The sequence below is a fragment of the Theobroma umbraticum genome, unplaced genomic scaffold (assembly GCF_002168275.2).
Source record: "Theobroma umbraticum cultivar Fairchild unplaced genomic scaffold, ASM216827v3 scaffold_130.0, whole genome shotgun sequence".
Lineage (NCBI taxonomy): Eukaryota > Viridiplantae > Streptophyta > Magnoliopsida > Malvales > Malvaceae > Theobroma > Theobroma umbraticum.
This window is the reverse complement of record NW_018397264.1, coordinates 3,392,240-3,412,942: the sequence shown is the minus strand read 5'-3', so window position 1 is coordinate 3,412,942 and position 20,703 is coordinate 3,392,240. Positions and strand designations below refer to the sequence as shown.

Here is a 20,703-nt window from a genome sequence, read left to right as displayed (position 1 = left end):
ATCATTATATCACTTGGGAGAAATCATTACTCTTAAGCATATACATAAACAACCATGGATAATAAAGTGTGGAATTATAGGTGAATTTTCATCATCTCAATCGAAGCCAGAATCAAATAATTCAAATGGTGCTGCAAAAGGATTGTTAAATACAGGGACTGGTTGCACTGATTTTAACACGTCAAGTAGGATTCATAACTTACCTTTTCCTATAGATTAACAACTGAATTAAGTTTCTTTGTCAAAGTAAATTTAATTTAGTGAGTTTGTCAATTGGATTTTGATTTATATGGTAATAACTAAATATAAATACAACTATTTTGGGTAATGCTCCTTTTATGTGCTCCAATCCATTTTTCTTTCTTTTATGAAGGTACTAGCCCGAAGGCCAAGGAAGACGGAAAAGACAAGTCCTATCCGGAACTGCATAGAGCAGACTATTTTCCAAAGAATTATAACACATTTATACAATTTTTCAAGTTTCTGATAAAATTCGTGATGGTTGTTCTGGGACTTGGTTAGTATATAGTCTTTACAACATATATATATATATATATATATATATATGTATGTATAGCAAGACTTCTTATGATTATGGTGGTGCAGGCTTTCAAAGGATAAAGAAGATAGCAACAAAGAAGCAGAGACACACATGGGCTTCTCAGGTCATGGATAAGTTGATTGAGAATGCTTCTATGTATAAGTATTCTGGAGGACAGACTGGCACTGGCATTGCCGGAATGACTGAAGAATTTCCATGTAACCCAAGCCTAATGAGTGCATCTCGTCAGGATACAAACACAGGCAATGATTCCAAAGTTGAAACCTTAGACAAACAAGGGGAATGTCATAACAAAACAGGTATGATTTAATTATTTATTTTTTACTAGAGAAGCGGCCAAGTTACAGCACTTGTTCTGTTACAAGAAAACAAAATCAGAATTCCCCAACGAAGCGATTGATTGATTTTAAAAGATTCAAAACCAAGATACTTCAGTATAGCTTCCTATTTCCTGGGTGTCAGATATATCTGTTTTTAAATGTTTTGTATTTGTGAAATATTATGAAGAGATACGCAACTTAAAATCAATTAGCAATAGAGGAAGTGGCTCCAAACTTGATCGGTGTACCTAATAAGTTCCCACTCTTAAAAGTTTCTAGACTATGATAACTTTTCAAGAAATTGACTTCCATGAGTGTCTACGCTATCTGTTGACACTAACTAAAGTTATGACAAATATCATATAGGTTCCTCAACTAAGGAAGGGAATGATGCACTAGTGCAGAAATTTCTTGGAGAATACCATATTACAGGAACTGTGGATTCAAAGACTTCAAAGCACGCCGTGCAGATGAAATTTGAAAAAAAAGTTGCTGTTGAATCTACAAAACGGAAGACACCTATTCTAATAGCAGCAAGTAATGGCATAACCGAAATGGTGGGAAAAATTTTAGATAAATTTCCAGTTGCTATCCAGGACGTGGATGCTGAAAACAAAAATGTCATGCTCTTAGCCGTAGAGAACAGACAAACTCATACTTTCCAATTTCTGGTGGAAAAGAAAGTATTGCATGAAAGTGTTTTTCGACAACGGGACAACCAAGGAAACAATGCATTGCATCTTGCTGCAACCTATGGACATTATCGATCCTGGCTGATTCCAGGATCCGCGTTGCAGATGCAATGGGAACTCAAATGGTACAAGGTATGATCTATTGATGCTTAATTCTTCAATATGTTTTTGGGCTTATTGATCGATTTATGCATTTTCTCCATTTCTTTTCTGTTACCTTCTTTTCCTTGATTTGAGTTGTTCCCATGGATGCCAGTTTGTCAAGAAATCCCTGGCAAAAAATCTTCTTGGCCATTACAACAATATGGGTCAAACTCCAAAGCAGATCTTTACAGAAACACACAAAGCCCTTGTCAAAGATGGCAGTGAATGGCTCACCAAAACCTCTGAATCATGCTCCCTCATTGCAGCACTCATTGCAACAGTAGCATTTGCCACTGCAGCAAACATTCCAGGTGGTGTCAGTGAAGATACTGGTAAACCAGTTCTAAGAGATGAGCCTGCATTTTGTGTCTTTGCCATCTTATCTCTTGTAGCTCTATGCTTCTCTGTTACAGCCTTAGTCTTTTTCCTGGCGATTCTCACCTCCCGATTCGAAGAGAAGGATTTTGCCAGTAAACTGCCAAGGAAACTTATATGGGGTTTAACATCACTATTTACATCTATAGCTGCTATTCTGTTCTCGTTTTGTGCAGGGCATTTCTTTGAACTGAGAGACAAGTTAAAGTTTGCAGCATTGCCAATATACACAGCAACATGCTTGCCTATTTCCTTCTTTGCCCTTGCACAACTACCGCTCTACTTCGATCTTTTATGGGCTATCTGGCAAAAAGTGCCACAACGCTGCTATAAGGAATCTGCTTCGTAATAATTTACTTTATGCTGTATACTATCTGCCATAATTTTCTCACGAATAAGGCGAAAAACAGTTATAAAGTAAAAAATAATTAAATTTATTTTGATGATTATTTTTAAAATATTTTTATCAAAAAAGTTTATTTTTTATAATTTTTTCAATAATTAATGTTTTTTGGGTGGTTATCCGTTAGAAAAAATTATCTCTTGTATAATACCCTAATTACTTCATCAAAGCTAATCATCTTATATAATTAAATCAAATGTTTGGATATTTTTAAAAAGAAAAATAAAATCAACCCAAGACCCAACCATTGCCAAAAATAAAAAATTTTAAAGTTGAGCATCAAGATTGCTTCGAGGTTTAGGATTCGTAGAGGTTCTTTATTGTCGTTGAAGTCAAAATGAATTTAATTATGTATGGTTTTGGTTCCCATGGCAGAGAGGCGTCATCATAGAATGTGACTCCAAAAACGTCATTACTTGGATTGACAACCCGGAGTCCTCACCCTGGTATTTGAGGCAATTAATCTTTAAAATCAAAGCCCTCCGAGAAAAGGCTCTTGGTTGGCAGATTACTTATATCCCAAGGTCAGGAAATGATAGAGATGATAATCTGGCCAAGTCAGCTGTGGATAGATCCAACGATTTACTGTGCATTTATCCTTAACTTCTTAACACCATGGTGACAACGGACAAGAAATGAGAGGACAAGAGGATCTCTGTCCCTTGAACGGTTCCGGGAGAAGTAAGAACAAGAAACAGGCCATAAGACATGTTTCTTACCCTTACTTGTTCTTTTTGCGTTGGTGTCTGTGGTTTACTGTTTTGAGTCTGTTGTTTGCCTTGTTGAGAATTCAGTTGCTGTTCTGAGAAGATTACCAGTTGATAATTGTCTTTTTGCCTTGTTGATTATTCTGAGTCTGATAGAAGGGTGGTGGATTCATGTTCTCTGTATAGTTTTACAGGTTGCTGTCATGGCTGTTTTTTTGTAAGCCATCCTAGGACAGTTGTAACTGAAGGAACACCAGTTGATAACTGTCTGTTTTTGTAAGTAATTGTTCTTTTTAATGAAATGGCCCTCTTTAATCTTCAAAAAAAAAAAAAGAAAAGTGATTATAAATTATTCTGATGTACTTTCTTTTGTTGGCATATATGGCTTTACTTGTGTTCTACTGCAAGTAGCGGTTCAAGTGACTTGAAAGATCAATTCATCCGGATGATGCTGACCCCTAATAAAGGTGAATTTGGGGAAGCATATCTGTATTCTCCTCCTTGGAGAAATGCATACTTTGAGTCCATAGCTTCTTTGATAATATTAAAAATGGAATAAATTAGGTGGGATGCATGGAACACGACGGTGAAATAGATGGGATGGCTGTGTGTCTTGTGGGGGACGATTCCACCTAAAGAAAGACACTTATAAATAACGAAGCACATCAACTATCTTTAATTAAGCACTGATCAAAATAAGAGAAGAAAGCAAGTTTCAATCACGGGGCAAGAGCAAAAGAAGGAGACGATGGAGCAAGTTTCAGAGAAGCAACAATCAGAATCGCAGAAGAACGAGGAATTGAAAAAAGAGGCAGACCGGGCTGCTGTACTCAGGGAGCGATCGGAAAATCTGTTTAAGTATGCCATGACAAACGAGTGGCAGAAAGTGGCGACGGCCTACGAGAAAGAGCCTGAGAGCCGTAAGGCCAAGATTACAGAAGCTGAAGACACTGTTTTGCACTTAGCAGTCTCAGCCGGAAAGCTAGAATTCGTGCGTAAATTGGTGGAAATCCTGGGAGCAAATGTTTCCAATGTTTTGAAAGCAAAGAATGAGAGAGGGAATACACCACTTCACATAGCAGCAGCACTGGGAAACGCACACATGTGCCGTTGCATGGCCTCAAAAGATTCTAGTCTCATTGCTGAAAACAACAAAAAGAATGAGACCCCTTTTTTCTTGGCAGCTAAGTATGGCCATAAAGATGCTTTCTTTTGCCTCTATTTTTGTTACCCCGAAGGAAAACGTGGGGATATATGCAGCAGAGATGCAAAGGGTAATACCAGTCTGCATGCTGCCATTGGTGGAGAACACTTTGGTCAGTTCCGTTTGATTACTTTCTCTTGGATTCAATATTTGCAATTTCTTTCCATCATTTTGACGAGTTTTGATGAAAAACTCGGTTCTCGTAACAAAATTTTTCTTTCACAGATTTAGCATTTCAAATCATATGCACATATCCAGAGCTTGCGAACGCGTTCAATGTAAATGGTTTATCTCCTCTCCATGTTCTAGCCACGAAGACTAATGCATTTAAGAGTGGTAGTCGTCTTGGACTGTTTGATTCGATCCTCTACAGCTGTAAGCAAATTTTCTCTACCAAATTCAAGCTTTGAGCCTAAGTATTGTTGTAAATATAATCGGGAAATTAGTGCTATTAATTATGTTGTAGGTATCGTAGTGGATAGAATGAAGGAGAAAGAATACGACAGTAACGATTACCAGAAAAAGTTCAAAGAAAATGATCGTGATCGCTTTCCACCAACCTACGAAACCTGCGCGCGCTTCTTCAGAATGTTTCTGGATGTGGTTTGTTTTGGCATGCCAAGTGGGTTATTCTTCCATATGAGAGAAACAAAAATGGATTTACATATTTCTGTTTAAAATTTGTACGTTTTCTCCATCTTTCCAGTAAAGGTTAGACCTAATAACCGAAGAAAACCAGGTTTTGTAGAAATATGTTCTTCTACAAGTACAAGTAGCTTGCTTTCATGCATTAATCACAAGAAGGAGAAGAAGGGCAACAGCAATACTGACGAAGAGAATCCTCAAGGGACAAGCAAAGTAACTGATCAAGGTAAAGAATTTAAGTTTCACCATCACGTTTTCTCAAAAAGTAAAAAAAGTTTCATTATCACTTGGAAGAAATCATTACTCTTAAACATATAGCTAGTTCAAATGATGTTAAAAAAGGATCATCAAATACTGGAATTGGAATACACATGATTTTAGCATGTCAAATATGATTAAGTAAGTTCTTTTCATATCTTTTTTGATAAATTAATTTAGAGGAAATTATGAAGAATAACCTTTTTTGATAAGGACATTTTAAAAATAACCATTAAAATAAATTTAATTATTTTTAATCATATTTAGTAATGACTTGATAAAAATACATTTGAAACTATTTTAAATAAATTAAACCATTCATTATAATTTTTTTCCATTTGTACTTTCGATTTCTCTCTCTCACCATGCCACTTTTTCTAATTTTATCGATTTCTCTCTTTAACATTCTTCTGTTGCGCTCTCGATTTATCTCTCTCATGTTTTCAGATATATTTTTTCTGCGCTTTCAAGACTCTAAGCGATTGTTTTGATGTATTGGATGGATGATTATTTAGAGAATTTAATTTTGAGATATTTTAGATAAAACTAAAATGGTAAAAATGATCACAGATGTTTGAAATAGTTTTGAATTAGATCAATTCGGGGCCTAAATACCAATAAATTGAAGAATTTGAAATTTATAAACCTGGGTTTTCAAAGAATTTTTTTTATTTTTAGCTAAAAGAGGTGTTTTTGATAAGAAAATTTATATTTTGATTTATAAAAATATGTTAGAAACACTTTAATCGATACCAAATTGTTAAAAAAATAAAAAAAAATTAAGAGAGTTGAGAGTATTTAAAGTTTTGGTTCGTAAGTAACAACAACATTTTAAGTATTAAAGTGTAATAAATGTTTTTAAATATAATGTGTAACAACAATATTTTTTTAACATAGCATGTAACAATTATTTTTTTTTTCAATATGGCGTATAACAATATTTTTTAACTATGATGTGTAGTATGTTTTTATACATGACGTGCAACAATAGTATTTTTTTTCAACATGGCGTGTAACATGTTTTTAAACATTACGTGTAACAACTTAACTATAACGTGTAACATGTTTTTGTTTATAACGTGTAACAATACTATTTTTTTCAATATAGCATGTAATAACTTAATAATGGCATGTAACATGTTTTGTAAATAACAGTCTAACCATAACGTGTAACATGTTTTTATATATTACTTATAATTTCATTAAAAATAATTTTATCTAACTAAATTAAAAATAATTAAAATTATAAAAAAAATATTTTTAAGAACATCTTATTTATAAGAATTATTTTAAAAATATCCCATTAATTTACTTAGATATACGTTACAGATTAGGTCTACCTTCCTTTTGGATCCATATATATTGGGTTACGCTCTCCAATCCATTTTCTGGCCATTTTTCTTTTAAAGGTACAAGCCCAAAGGCGAAGGCAGAGCATAGAGCAGACTATGTTCCAGAGAATTATACCACATTTATTCAGTTTTTCAAGTTTGTGATGAAATTCGTGATGGTTGTTCTGGGACTTGGTTAGTATATATTTCTTTACAATCAATACATATATATATATATATATATATATATAACACTAACTAGCAAGACTTCTTATAATTATGGTGGTGCAGGCTTTCAAAGGATAAAGAAGATAACAACAAAGAAGCAGAGACACACATGGGCTTCTCAGGTCATGGATAAGTTGATTGAGAATGCTTCTACATATAAGTATTCTGGTTCTGGAGGACAGACAGGCACTGGCATTGGCGGAATGACTGAAGAATTTCCATATAACCCAAGCCTAATGAGTGCATCCAGTCAGGATACAAATACAGGCAATGATTCCAAAGTTGAAATCTTAGACAAACAAGGAGAACGTCATAACGAAACAGGCATGATTCATTCATTTATTTTTTATTAGAGAAGGAGGCAAGTTACAACACTTTTTCTGTTACAAGTAAACAAAATAAGAATTCCTCAATGAAGCAATTGACTGATTTTAAAAGATTCAAGACTAAGATACTTCAGCATAGCTTCCTATATATTTCCTAGGTGTCAGATATATCTGTTTTTAAATATTTTGTTATTTGTGAAATATCATGAAGAGATACGCAACTTAAAATCAATTAGCAATGGAGGAAGAGGCGCCAAACTTGATCGATGTACCTAATAAGTTCCCACTCTTAAAAGTCTAGATTATGATATCTTCTCAAGATATTGACTTCCATGAATGTCTACACTATCTATTGACACTAACCAAAGTTATGATAAATATCATATAGGTTCCTCAAAAAAGGAAGGGAAGGATGCACTAGTGGAGAAATTTCTTGGAGAATACCGTATTACAGGAACTGTGGATTCAAAGACTTCAAAGCACGCCGTGGAGATGAAATTTGAAAAAAAAGTTGCAGTAGAACCTACAAAACAGAAGAGACCTATTCTAATAGCAGCAAGTAATGGCATAACCGAAATGGTGGAAAGAATTTTAGATAAATTTCCAGTTGCTATCCTGGACGTAGATGCTGAAAACAAAAATATCATGCTCTTAGCCGTAGAGAACAGACAAACTCATACTTTCCAATTTCTTGTGGAAACGAAGAAAGATTTACATGAAAGTGTCTTTCGAAAATGGGACAGCCAAGGAAACAATGCATTGCATCTTGCTGCAACCTATGGAAATTATCGACCATGGCTGATTCCAGGATCCGCATTGCAGATGCAATGGGAAATCAAATGGTACAAGGTATGATCTACTGATGCTTGATTCTCCAATATGTTTATGGGCTTATTGATTGATTCATGCATTTTCTCTGTTTGTTTTCTGTTACCTTCTTTTCCTTGGATGCCAGTTTGTCAAGAAATCCCTGGCAAAACATCTTCTTGGTCATTACAACAATAAGGGTCAAACTCCAAAGCAAATCTTTACAGAAACACACAAAACCCTTGTGAAAGATGGCAGTGAATGGCTCACCAAAACCTCTGAATCATGCTCTCTTATTGCTGCACTCATTGCAACAGTAGCATTTGCCACAGCAGCAAACATTCCGGGTGGTGTCAGTCATGGTAAACCAGTTCTAAGAGATGAGCCTGCATTTGATGTCTTTGCCATCTCATCTCTTGTAGCTCTATGCTTCTCTGTTACAGCCTTGGTCTTTTTCCTGGCAATTCTCACCTCTCGATTCGAAGAGAAGGATTTTTATAGTAAACTGCCAAGGAAACTTATATGGGGTTTAACATCACTATTTACATCTATAGCTGCTATGCTGGTCTCCTTTTGTGCAGGGCATTTCTTTGAACTGAGAGATGAGTTAAAGTTTGCGGCATTGCCCATATACACAGCAACATGCTTGCCTATTTCCTTGTTTGCTCTTGCACAACTATCGCTCTACTTCGATCTTTTATGGGCTATCTGCCAAAAAGTGCCACAACGCAGCTATAGGGAATCTGCTTCGTAATCGTCTACTGGCCTTCTATGCTGTATAATATCTGCCATGGTGTTCAAGTAATTATATTTTGTACGATACATAGGATTGGTTGTGTGTGAATGTGGTTGCTATTGTGTTTTCCAACGATCGATGTGCCTCAGACATCAGTGTTATTATCCCTTTTCTATTTTACAAAAAGGTGAATTATTATATTGATTAAGCGAGTAATTACTATGAAAATGTAATAATTATTAAAACATAATTTTTCCCACACATAGAAGTAAAACTTTGTATTTTGTTTTTTCTTAAAGTTAAATTTTTATTATCTAGCTGTCATATTCCACCAAATTAAAACTGATAAAAAGTGAAAAGTAGTACAGTTGGTTCATATGGTAGAGAGCTAGACGTGAAGAAAGGAATTCTATTTGATGGCTTACTTATGATCTACTGCAAATAGATACCTATATATATATATGCACTTACTTTTTTTTTTGAAAGGTAATGATCTTTGTATTTATTCAAAGGAAGAATTTCAAAGACTGCTTCAAGTCTTCTCCACGTTTATTTGACAGGAGATATTTAACATTTACTTTATAACCATTTGTAAGGAAATGTATCAGTTCATTCATCCATTAATCAAGGCGTTGGAAACTTGTCACAGGATGGAGCATTCATGTGGACAAATACATGTGATTATGTCATCATATATACATATATCTTCCATGTAATAAACGTGTGGCATGCATGCCACGTGGTATGTGATATGGCAGACATTGAATAGGTCGACACATTTGCCGCAAGGCACGCCATGTATCAATGACATGCACGATATTTCAATTTATGCCACATTTATTTAAAGAACGATTTTTTTTACTGTGTTTTCAAATGTAACTTTTTTTTTTAATTTTAATGAAGAGAAAAAATTTTTAGATAAAATTATCTTTAATGAAATCTTATCATATTTAAGTTTATGTATTGAAAAAAAATATCATTACATGCTATGTTGAAAAAAATATATTACACACTGTTTTTTTTATAATTATAGAAAATATAACAAATAAAATAATCCAAAGCTAATTATCAAAATTAAAAGATTTTGGATAATATTTTTTTGTCCAAATCCATTTCATTGCAATAATAATGTTAATGTTATTTTTCAATACATCTTCACTTACACGTCAAATTTTTTTTTTCTATTTTAAACTTTATCTCTATATGCTTAACTTCAAGAATCCATGTCTTAGAGAAATATGAAAATAGAGAGCAATTAAAAAATGCCGTTGTTACTTGCTATGTTTTTTTAAAAGAATTGTTACAAGTTTTAACTCCAAGAGTTTATGTTATAATGAAATACAAATGAGCAAGTTATACTTCATGTTTAATAATAAAAAAGAAAAATAAAATGACACTACAAACCTAAATAGATGTTACACATAAAAACTTAAGTAGCAAATATTACATGTCAAGGTTCAAGCTTCAGCAACAAATATTAAGGTCAAAGATTCAGCACCAGATGTTATATGTCAAGGTCAAAGTTTTAACACCAGATATTGCACACCAAAGCTTACTTCTTCATACTAAGGTTACACGTCAAAACATGAATCACTTTGTTACACATCAAGGTATGAATCACTTTGTTATATATTAAGGCATGTTTTATTAGAATTGAATCATTGAAAAACTCAATATCAATAAATTCAAGAACTTATTATTACTCACCATGCCATGCTCTTTAATATATAAATCAACGATGATATAATGAGATAACGAGAGATAAACAAAGATAGATAGTGATGGGGGTAAAATTAGAGAGAGTTAGATGGTGAGAGAGAAAATGGAGAGCACAACAAACGAATGGTAGGAGAGAAAAATTGGAAGTATTTCATTTGTTTGAAATGATTTTAAAGATATTTTTGTCATCTCATAACTAAAATTAAATAAAAACAGTTAACTTTATATCGAAGATTATTTCTAAAATGAGTTTACAAAGATGATAATTTTTCACAATTTCTTCTTTATCCAATTATAAGTTTTCGATGAATTTGATGCTATTGTTTTGGGACTTGGTTAGTATCCTTATGTTTGATCACCGCAGCTCGATCACATTTATCCTCTAGCTTTAAAACATAAATACTAAGCAATGTTTTCTTGGCAACTTTGCTCCATTATCATTGATAATCACGATGCAAAGAGTAGCTAGGGAATCAGTTTATAAAGAAAAGGGAAAGTGATTTAATATTTATTTTGTAAATTCTCACTAATTGATCTCGGGTTTGAATCCTAATAAGATGCTTACGCCTATCCTGATAGCAGCAAGGATATGGGTGTAACAGGAATGGTTGAAAGCATCCTAGAAAAATTTCCTGTCATCTATTCAGGACTGGGATGCCGTTAATAACAAAAATGCCATGCTATTAGCAGTAGAGATCGATAGGCAAGCTCACATTTTCCGGTTCCTAATAGTAGGAAAAACTCCATTGCTTGAAAGTGTTTTCCGACAGTGGACAACCAGGGGAACAATGCATTGCACCTTGCTGCAACACATGGAGAATATCTGCCTTGCCTGATTCCAGGATCTGCATTGCAGATGCAATGGGATCTCAAGTGGTATAAGCTATGCTCTAGGCCTGTAGCTATTATTAGGTCGCTAAGTTATTCGAGTTTTGAACGTGGATGAATTATCTATTCCCCTTTTTGTCTTCTCCATTCGTTAGTTAAATTGAGTTATACCACTAATATTGCAGTTCGTTAAAAACATCCATTTCACAGCATTTAATTGCTTGTTTATTACAACCACAAGGTGGGCCAAACGACGAAACAAATCTTCACGGGAACACACAAATCGCTCGTCAAAAAGGGTAGTGAATTATGGCTCACCAAAACCTCTGAATCATGGTTGCTGGCCTGCAACTTCCACAACTATTCCAGGAAGACAGTGGTAAGCCAGATCTCAGGGCTGAACCTGCAATTGCTGTCTTTTGCATCTCACCCCCAGTAGCTCCTTGCTTCTCTGTGACAGCACTGGTCATTTTCCTTAGCAATCCTCACCTCTCAATTCGAAGAGACAGATTTTGCTTTTGGATTGCCTTGGGAACTCATTCTGGGTTCAACAGCATTGTTCATTAGTAGAGCTGCTGTACTGCTCTCATTTTCTGCAGGGCATTTCTTTAAATTATCAAAAAAAAGATTAGTCATTGTGATGGTATATATATATATATATATATATAACTATGTTTTTTAAGTAAGAGATTATGTACAAATTAATGCATCAAATGCTCAATTGCAGTTGAAATTTAAATTGTTTAGTAATAATAGTGTTAGCATATTAAATTTTTTGTTATATTTTTTAAATATTTTACAATTAAAATAAAAATATAATTTTTATTAATGTATACAACTTCTATAACTATATTTTATTCTAAATGCTGCCTAATATTTTTGTACTGCAGCCAAATAAAAGTAATTAGATACTTTGTTATTTCTGTTTAATATGTATAATTAAATACTAAAATAAATGGTTCTTGTAAATGTGAAAATCAACAAATGTATTAGCTAACCCCCATAAGTAGAACTATATGCCATCAACAACCGCTCTCACTGCGCGTGTGCTCATGGACACTCGTCATCAGATAAGCGCGCCGACTGAAGGGACCCATAACTCAAGGACAAACTTGGAACGACGCCGTCGAATCTCCCTCGAGAAACGTAACCGAAGCTTAAAATACAAACGGTCAAAAATCAAAAACATCAAATCAAATCAAAACCCAAAATTTTAGAAACTTTACAAAAACCTCTCTTTCTCTGGGTTTCTTCCTCGAACCTTCACGGACTCAAGGACCAAACTTGGGTCAATTTTTCAGTATCCCAATCACTGAGTCAATCCAAACCAACTAGGGGGTGAGTTACCCTGATTGAAACTCTCTCTTTTAAAAACGAAATCGTGAAACTTTTCAATAAGAATCCATCTTTTTTCAATGGCATGTAATGTGATAAATTCATGGACGTTCAGTGGCCTAGTGGGTGCTTTTCTTGATCTATCAATAGCTTATTTATTGCTTTGTGGATCAGCTCTTTCTTATTTGGCTTCAAAATTTCTGGGTTTATTTGGATTGTCCTTGCCTTGTCCTTGTAATGGATTGTTTGGGTACACAGATAAGAATAATTGTTTTCAAGCCATTTTAGTTAATAAACCATCTCTTAAAATCTCCTCTGTTCAATCTTCTGTTAAGAAAAAGCTCCCTTTTGATTCAATTTGGAACAACTTTTATGATGATGATGATGAGGATGAGGTTGAAGAACAGCATGATAGTCAATCAAATGTCGATAAGTGGCAAAATAGGAATGTCGAGATGGATGGGGAAGCATCTTCTTCTTCATGGAATGAGAAGAAGAATTTTGTTGGAGTAAAAAAAAGAAGCTTTACGCCAATTCCTAAGTGGAAGGGGTTTGGGAGTCAGAGGCCTAGAGTTGGTCTTAGGCGGCGTAAGAGAGCTGCTAGTGGTCATCGTGGAAAGGTTTTGTCTTTTTCATATGATTCTTTGGTGTCGATGACTACCCCAACTGGTTTGAATTCTTCTGCTAGTATTGGTAAATTTGGGAATGATAACACTGAAGGGGGCAGGACTTCGGCTAATTCTGAAGGTGATGATCTGTTGTTATCTTTTAGTTTATTTTTATCTGTGTTATTAGGATTTTGATTTGTTTTTATACTGTGTTTTGATTATGTTGAAATTTCATTTTAAGGACCGCTTGAAATATGAATATATCAACAATTGGCACAGGATTGCATGTTGAGGACAATTAATTACCTTACTAGATAAGTGGAGATTATTGTGGAATTTACTCATTTAATATTTTGATATCTAGATTGTAACAACTGTTTTCCTAGCAATACTTGTAATATTAAGTGCATGGGGGGTATTTTATGGATATTCGGTGTCCATGTTGAAGATTGGTGTAAGAGAATTGGGAATTATTAGGTTTTCAAAACTTTTTAAATATAATCTAAAGGGGTAGTTATGATTTAAACAAGTGTCTTTCGTGTGTAAGTGGTGCATGGTGCATGCATTTGTATGTGCAGTAAGTGTTAATTTTCAGTTGTAAATGAAGGTAGTAGTCATATCCATGACCAGAGAAGAAGGTTTTAGTATCGCTACTTCTGAAGTCATAGATTGTTTTGATGCAATAGAGTGCTACTCTACAATCTAAGTTCACATAATGTTTTCTTTGAGGAAAAATTTTGCTAATTTTCACAATGATTTGAACATAAAAGGATTGCAAATAAAATGCTTGTGTTTTTAGCTTGTATTTTTACTCCACATACTAATGCCTGATATAATGTGCATGGTTCTGAAATTTTAGATGGCTGGGAAACTTCAAAAGAGATTGAAATGCCTGAGCAAGGTTCTCTGGGTTTTGACATGGATGATGACCCTTTTGCTGAGAATAAACTCATAGAGAAGGAATTAGCACTGGCTGAGTTCAAGTGCTTGCCACCAGATCAGGATTTTAATGGCAGTGACAGAAATGCAATAAGAGTCTTGGAACAAGCTCTAGAAGAAGAGCATGTTGCTCGTACTGCTCTATACCTTGAGCTTGAGAAAGAGAGAAGTGCTGCTGCTACTGCTGCAGATGAGGCTATGGCGATGATATTGCGTCTGCAAGAGGAGAAGGCAACCATCGAGATGGAAGCTAGGCAATACCAGAGGATGATAGAGGAAAAATCTGCATATGATGCAGAAGAAATGAAAATTCTCAAAGAGATCCTATTCAGGAGAGAAAGGGAGAAGCATTTCTTGGAGAAGGAAGTTGAATCTTACAAGCATATGTTTTTCGAAAATGAGCAATTGGATGCTGAGATGTATGATACAGCAGCCACACAGGAACTAGAAAGTTCATCTATATATTCAAATGAGGAGCCAGTGCTAAAGTTGCAGCAGAACACTGAATCTATAAGGTCACCGAATCATACTCTTGCTTTTGGGAAAGAAATACCGATTCCAGAACTCAATGAATATGCTGGCTCTTTAAATTCTAGTATTGAAGTCAATTGTGCACATCTGTCTAGAAATCGTGATGAGGTTAATCAAGAATTTCAGAACAAGGGAATGGCACTCAAAAACAAGAATCTCAATCATCAAGAGAGACATGTGCAGTCCACTCAGTCAACTCAGGGACCTGATTTGCAAGAGAAACCCATTAGCCCTATGGTTGAAGAAGAGAAGCAATGTGGGGAAACCAGTCCACGCCAACGCTTGATGCCTAAGACAACTGAGGCTTTTGAAGAAACAAAGATAATTTTCCCATATAATAATGAAAAAGTGGAGAAGCATGGAGAAGACTTACATGGCTCCTATTCTGGTGTTGATTATCATGTTCATGATGTTCATGTCATTTATGATGGATGTAACGTGAATAATAACGAGAATGGAAGCAAAAGCGAGAAGAAGTCAATAAGTGTTACCTCAAACTTGCCTGGAACATGTGATAATCCAACCATTGGTGAGTTAGAAATTGAGACTGATAGGAAAAGAAACAGTTTGGACAGATCTGGCAGATTACCACCAATTGGTCCTTCACGAGGCAAACATTTACCTCCCATTTTACGTCGAAATTCCATGTCTGCTTTTGATTATGAGCGGCTGAAAATTGACAATGAAGTTGGGTGGCTTAGAGAAAGGCTAAAGATTGTACAACAGGGAAGAGACAAGCTCAACTTCCCTATGGGCCACAGGGAGAGGGAACAAGGTCAGTTGCAAATATTGGAAAATATTGCAAGTCAACTTCGAGAGATACGGCAGTTAACAGAACCTGGGAAAGCTTTGCGACAGGCATCTTTGCCTCCTCCATCCTCAAAGGTGCCATATTACTCTCTGCATGATCAAATCTGTACTGTACTTTTTTTTGTTTGCATGATTACTACTTCTGGAATTGGACATTTCTAGGATATGACAGATAATTTTATTCTAACTTTTTAAATACACATAAAATCTTGAACCACTATGGCCTCTGCTATCACTGGTGCTCTCCCACTTGACTAATTATTTTGAGGAGTCATTTCACCTTTGCTGGCCCGCAATTGAGAGCATAGCTGGGTGTGAATAGTCTCTTAACCAATTTGTAGATGTCACATTGAACCAAATTCATATTTTGATTTGATTGTTTATTGCTAGACAATATGAAATCCTTTTACCCCTGCATCTAAACCATTCTCTCTTTAGAATGATCATTTTACATGGAATTTTCAAGATTAGTTTCTCTTCTCTGCTTTTTAGATCAAGCTCTGTAAGAAGCAAAATCTCTTCCTTGCTAAGTAATTGCAGCATTGAGAGAATATGCCTTTCTACAAAGAGAATTGTGAATTGATCTTCTAATTCTTTTTTTTTTTTTTGTTCACAAAGCATCATATATGAGCTCATAAGTTTTTTATTTATTTGGATGTTTTAGGCACCTATCCTAAATATTAACTTGATCATGCAACAACTTATTTGATTTCTGGAGCTGTACGGTTTCAGGTTATGTCAAAGAAAAGACGTTGGCGGGGTGCTCCTTTAGGAGTATTGAGAAGCATTTGAAAGAACCAACCGTTCTCTCGAATGTTGATGATTGAGATGAGCTAGACTTGGCTCCATCTGGGACCAGCTGATATCTTTCGAAGGTTTGGATTGCAACTTTCCTCCAATTGAACTTGTAAGCTGTTTCCTAAAGTAATTTACATGTTAAGCGAAATTAGTTGAAGGATATGCTAGAGATGGAAAAGGAAACATATGAGTTTCTGCTTATAATTGTAGAATCCAATTTTGACTATTTGGTAGCCCTGTAGGTTCCAGACAGAAATGAGCTTCTGCAGATTACACGTCCTGTGACTTCCACTTGACATATAAATTTTATATAAGTTTCCTTTTTCACTAAATTTTGACTTAAATCCTGGTGATTGTAGTTGTTCACTTAACTGCTTTCATTTTTAAACTTCTTAATTGCACTTGCTGCTGTCTTGTGGAGAAACTTAAAGGATGGAATTTGTAAGAACAACTTTTCCCTGATTTTGGAAAATGAAGTATGATCCATAGTTCCTTCATAGGGTTCATAATGAAGTCTTTTCTAAATTTGGTGGTTGTACGTTGATGGAAGGTCTCTTCTAAAATTCTTCAAGCAGTGGGTAAATGTGGGGGGTAAACTTTAATGGTTACCATCACCTTACAAAATGTTTTAAAAAAATAATGTTAACGAGAGAAATGTATAAACAATTTGATAAGCAATGCAAAGAAACGGGACTGCTCCAACAGGCTAACACTGGTTAGTTTACGAGTCGTCTATAGGCCTACGCACAGGTTAGAGAAACTCTTCTCGCAGCCTAGTGGCTCCCTTGACTCACTGCAAGGCATTCGGTCTTCTGTCAGGTGCAATCCGTATTGGATAAATTCTCCACGTTGTTAACCATGGCCCGCCCAACTCAAGATCCTTTAGAAGTCCTGATTGCTGACGCTCGGGTTCGTATCGAACCCGATACACATTATGGATTACCAATTATAATTGGACAGAGTACTTTTTAAGAGAGTAATATTTAGATTATTTTTAATAGATGATGTTATTTTTTAAATAAAAAAAATCATTTTTTAAAAAAAAGCTGAGATGATATCCGTTCATTTCATTTACACTCTTCTATCAAAATTGCATGATCAAAATGATATAAATATGACAGGTTAATCCATGCATGCCGTTTCCCAAAAGAAAATGAAAATCAAAATATAGATAATGTAGCAAACTAAAGAAAATGTAGCCATGAAGAATGAACCCTAATCTAAAAAATCTGTACATATTCCATCAGTAGAGGAACGATGATCGTCTGAAGGTATGCTGGTTAAGCGCCATGTAAAGCAAGAAGACGTTAAGGAAAAGCAAAACCCAGGAAGACATGGGCGGATCACGGCGTGAGAGATGAGTACCACAGTTGGCAGAAGAATTAGAAGCAATCAAATTCGTGGAGGTAGACGATGCGGAAAAGCGATGCAGGGCTATCACCAAAAGCAATGTTGTGACGAGAAGGAGAGCCCACCGTGAGCCGGCCAGGTGGGGTTTCGTGGTTTCAACAGCTGAGTGAGTGGAAAAAGAAGCGCATAACCACGAAGATCGCTGCTAGAGTTGCCATGACCGGGAATTAATGGCAGTACTGGCTCTCGGAAAAACATCTCTAACATGCTACACGATTTGCTTCGTTTGTTAATGTAACTGTAACTGATCACCACCTTTAACAGGAACAATAGAATATGGCAAAGCTGCTTCTTTCTTGAGTTTTCGAGATAGAGTACGCAGACGCGGCGGAGTCTCTCTTATTGATGGTTGGAGGCGGTTAATATACTGCAATCCCCATCTAAATTTGATCCGTTGTTAAGTTTCCTTTTAAACAAGTAACATATAATCTTCATTTAAAATGTTATTCCACATACTTTAAATAAAATAAAAATATAGCATTCTAATTTATTGCTCATGCAACCCTCTACACGAGAATGGTATTTCTCAATTTGATTGAAGATTTGAGAAAATTTTACACATTTCACGCATTAAATTCTCTTTCTGACCATGCTCAGATATATATCCAAACAAATAAAAATCTTCGAAGTTTCTTGTCCTTTTGTTGGTTGTCTTCATTTTCATTTTTCAGCATCGGAGCTTCTCTACGCCTTCACCCTTTGTTTTGAATGCTTCTCCTCTCTTCTTTTGCTAAATGAGTGATGAAACGATAAAGAAGGTTACCACCTTCTACTATATATATATATATATATTAAGAAGTTTATTGGCCTGTTTTTTTTCGTTGGAGTTGTCTACTTGGTTCAAGAACAAAAGACAGATATGTGATTCCCAGTTTTCACATGTATGCGTGTGTTGTCCATGTTTACATTACTAGGAAGACAACAAGTATAGTTCAGCAGCCGGAGCGAACTGCCACGTTATACAAAGTATACCGAGCACTATATGTCCAGTTCTACGTACCCACTTAATTTCTCCTAATTCAAATTCCAAAAACAACATTCATACTACCCAGAAGGCTTTCAAATTGGAGTTCATTCGATCATGTTACCCAAATACAAGGTCAATTAGTTTATGAGATTATCATAAAGCAGACAATGGAAATGATGCATGGCCTTCTCGACAGTTGGAGCATACCTTCCCCTGCAATATGCAGGTGATTCGATACCCCTTTGAACACCTTCACACAGTCTAATGTCTTCCATCTGCATATTTCCATCCATTTTTTTTGTTACAAAAGGAATTTGAGGGTTCCAATAATAACAGTAGAATTTTTAACATATAGGACTAAACAGGGGTATGAAAAATAGTATATTTATGGGGTTTTAGCCCCCTCAAAATTTTTACAAAGTTTTATTTATTATATATTTTTTATACTCTCAAAATAATTTTTTTATTCAGTAATTTATACAAATAAAAAATAATAAAATAACTCCACAAACTTTACTGAACTTTACCTAAAACTTAATTAAGTCTCTTTACACCTTTTTCTCTTTCTTCTTTTTTGTCTTTTATTTTTACTCTACTCTTTTTATGTAATTCATAATTGAAATACATTTCATTTTTTAAAAGTGATTTATGAGCTTGAACAATAACCACTCACTACTATTGTGTGAAACTAAGAAAGGGTAACGTTTTTTTTATCTTTTTTTTTTGTTTATATTATTTAGCTATTTATATATTTAACTATTGTATAAAATCTTATATATCATATTTATATATTTATAGTTTTATATTTAATATTTTAAATTTAAATATAAATAAAATAAAAATATTAAACATTGACTATATTAATTTTTTTAAAGGTCGATGAAAATATGAGTAAATTGAAAACAATTGATAAATATTTTAAAAGAAAATATACAAATTGTCAAAATTATTTTCCTATACTTGAGACACCAAGCCTAATAAAAATTGTAAAAAGAAAACTTCGAAACTAATTGGATGATTATTTTTTGATAGATGATTTAATTGTTTATATTAAAAAAAGCATTATTAGCTTTTTCAGTACAAAATCAATCGTTGATGAATTTAAATCTATGAAACATCGTTTAACACAATTTTCATAAAAAACTATTATAAATTTTTCTTTTCTTGTTCCTTTTAATTTACAAGTTATACAAAATTATTTATTATAAATATTTTAATTATTAATTAAATTCAATGTATTAATTTTTTTAAACAAATTATTTTTATTCTTTTTCGTCTTTAAATCCTCTCAACAAAAGTTAACTAACTCCGCTCGTAAGACTACAAAATCATTTGCTAGTACCTGAACTCTTTCGCTATCCACCAGACTTCTCTCGATGAAAGCTTTGTCATCCTGAGGCCAGAAGAAGTGCTTGGTTAAATTGGAATTGTAATCTTTCTTATCTATAATTGGGACCATATAAAGCAAATCATCGCCCAAAGTCATCGCATGATAGAAAGGGAGATTAAGCTGGATGCCTAGTATAAAGATTACTGATAAAAGGATCGCATTGCTGTATAGAACATAGAAAAATATTTCACCATTATAAGATTCAAAACAGATCATGAAATTGAGAAAATGTGCTCCCCCAGTCTATAAAATTGAGAAATATTACAATTCTATGGATCGGGACAGTGGCTGCGGCCACAGCTTACCAACAAAAAGAAATCGAGTTCAATTTTCTCCTCCCCTAATTTAAAGCCTACTATAATTCTACAAACTAGAGAGATGGATAAGGATGATTACTATATAAGCTTAAAGCCTTTTAACTTATTGTATCACATAGCTGCCACTGTCAGGAGGCTCCATAAGGGTGAGAACTCCACCATGTGACATAGTAAGTCAAAAGGCTTTATTTAGACGTGTGCATGCGCTCCTGCACTCAAATCACACATGCACAACCCCTATGAAGTTTCCTAACAATCGCAGCCATGTGATAAAACAAGTCCAAAGGCTTTAAGTTTTTGTGGTTACAGTGAT

At 34.5% G+C, this 20,703-nt stretch overlaps 4 protein-coding genes across 7 annotated transcripts in view; 3 read left to right on the top strand and 1 right to left on the bottom strand.

Moving 5' to 3' along the window:
• The window catches only part of LOC110421820 (uncharacterized), a 3,820-nt gene extending 1,378 nt beyond the window's left edge, over positions 1 to 2,442 (top strand). The window contains exons 4-7 of the mRNA XM_089784411.1: positions 374 to 517; positions 607 to 861; positions 1,249 to 1,706; positions 1,831 to 2,442. Coding sequence (XP_089640537.1) covers positions 374 to 517; positions 607 to 861; positions 1,249 to 1,706; positions 1,831 to 2,442 — 1,469 coding nt within the window. The remainder of the gene's footprint in view (positions 1 to 373; positions 518 to 606; positions 862 to 1,248; positions 1,707 to 1,830) is intronic.
• Positions 2,443 to 3,900: 1,458 nt separating this feature from the next.
• On the top strand, positions 3,901 to 8,989 carry LOC110421819 (uncharacterized). Of its 2 annotated transcripts, none has more exons than XM_021435502.1 (8): positions 3,901 to 4,519; positions 4,633 to 4,782; positions 4,874 to 5,029; positions 5,147 to 5,278; positions 6,720 to 6,836; positions 6,933 to 7,193; positions 7,584 to 8,044; positions 8,151 to 8,989. In XM_021435502.1, the coding sequence occupies exons 1-8, from the start codon at positions 3,952 to 3,954 to the stop codon at positions 8,754 to 8,756; spliced, it is 2,451 nt and encodes an 816-aa protein (XP_021291177.1). In that variant the 5' UTR covers positions 3,901 to 3,951; the 3' UTR covers positions 8,757 to 8,989. The 2 variants fall into 2 exon arrangements, with proteins under 2 accessions (XP_021291177.1, XP_021291176.1); XM_021435501.1 differs by having other exon boundaries at positions 5,114 to 5,278.
• Positions 8,990 to 12,490: 3,501 nt separating this feature from the next.
• Positions 12,491 to 16,638, top strand: LOC110421295 (zein-binding protein (Protein of unknown function, DUF593)). The gene is made up of 3 exons (XM_021434859.1): positions 12,491 to 13,367; positions 14,088 to 15,583; positions 16,241 to 16,638. The coding sequence occupies exons 1-3, from the start codon at positions 12,701 to 12,703 to the stop codon at positions 16,298 to 16,300; spliced, it is 2,223 nt and encodes a 740-aa protein (XP_021290534.1). The 5' UTR covers positions 12,491 to 12,700; the 3' UTR covers positions 16,301 to 16,638.
• Positions 16,639 to 18,576: 1,938 nt separating this feature from the next.
• LOC110421671 (choline monooxygenase, putative (CMO-like)) overlaps positions 18,577 to 20,703 on the bottom strand; it is a 9,111-nt gene continuing 6,984 nt past the window's right edge. For all 3 annotated transcript variants that reach the window (XM_021435315.2, XM_089784500.1, XM_089784499.1), the window contains 2 exons: positions 20,026 to 20,076; positions 18,577 to 18,958 (listed from right to left, as the gene is read on the bottom strand). In XM_021435315.2, the coding sequence (XP_021290990.2) occupies positions 18,821 to 18,958; positions 20,026 to 20,076 (189 nt within the window). In that variant the 3' untranslated portion in view covers positions 18,577 to 18,820. The remainder of the gene's footprint in view (positions 18,959 to 20,025; positions 20,077 to 20,703) is intronic.

Excerpts from the sequence above, each read along its gene's own strand:
- LOC110421295 (XM_021434859.1), top strand. The coding sequence starts at position 12,701 with ATGGCATGTAATGTGATAAATTCATGGACGTTCAGTGGCCTAGTGGGT. Across the intron at positions 13,368-14,087 it reads GACTTCGGCTAATTCTGAAG|ATGGCTGGGAAACTTCAAAA; the intron begins GTGATGATCTGT and ends CTGAAATTTTAG. Across the intron at positions 15,584-16,240 it reads TGCCTCCTCCATCCTCAAAG|GTTATGTCAAAGAAAAGACG; the intron begins GTGCCATATTAC and ends GTACGGTTTCAG.
- LOC110421819 (XM_021435501.1), top strand. The coding sequence starts at position 3,952 with ATGGAGCAAGTTTCAGAGAAGCAACAATCAGAATCGCAGAAGAACGAG. Across the intron at positions 4,783-4,873 it reads TGATTCGATCCTCTACAGCT|GTATCGTAGTGGATAGAATG; the intron begins GTAAGCAAATTT and ends ATTATGTTGTAG. Across the intron at positions 7,194-7,583 it reads AGAACGTCATAACGAAACAG|GTTCCTCAAAAAAGGAAGGG; the intron begins GCATGATTCATT and ends AATATCATATAG.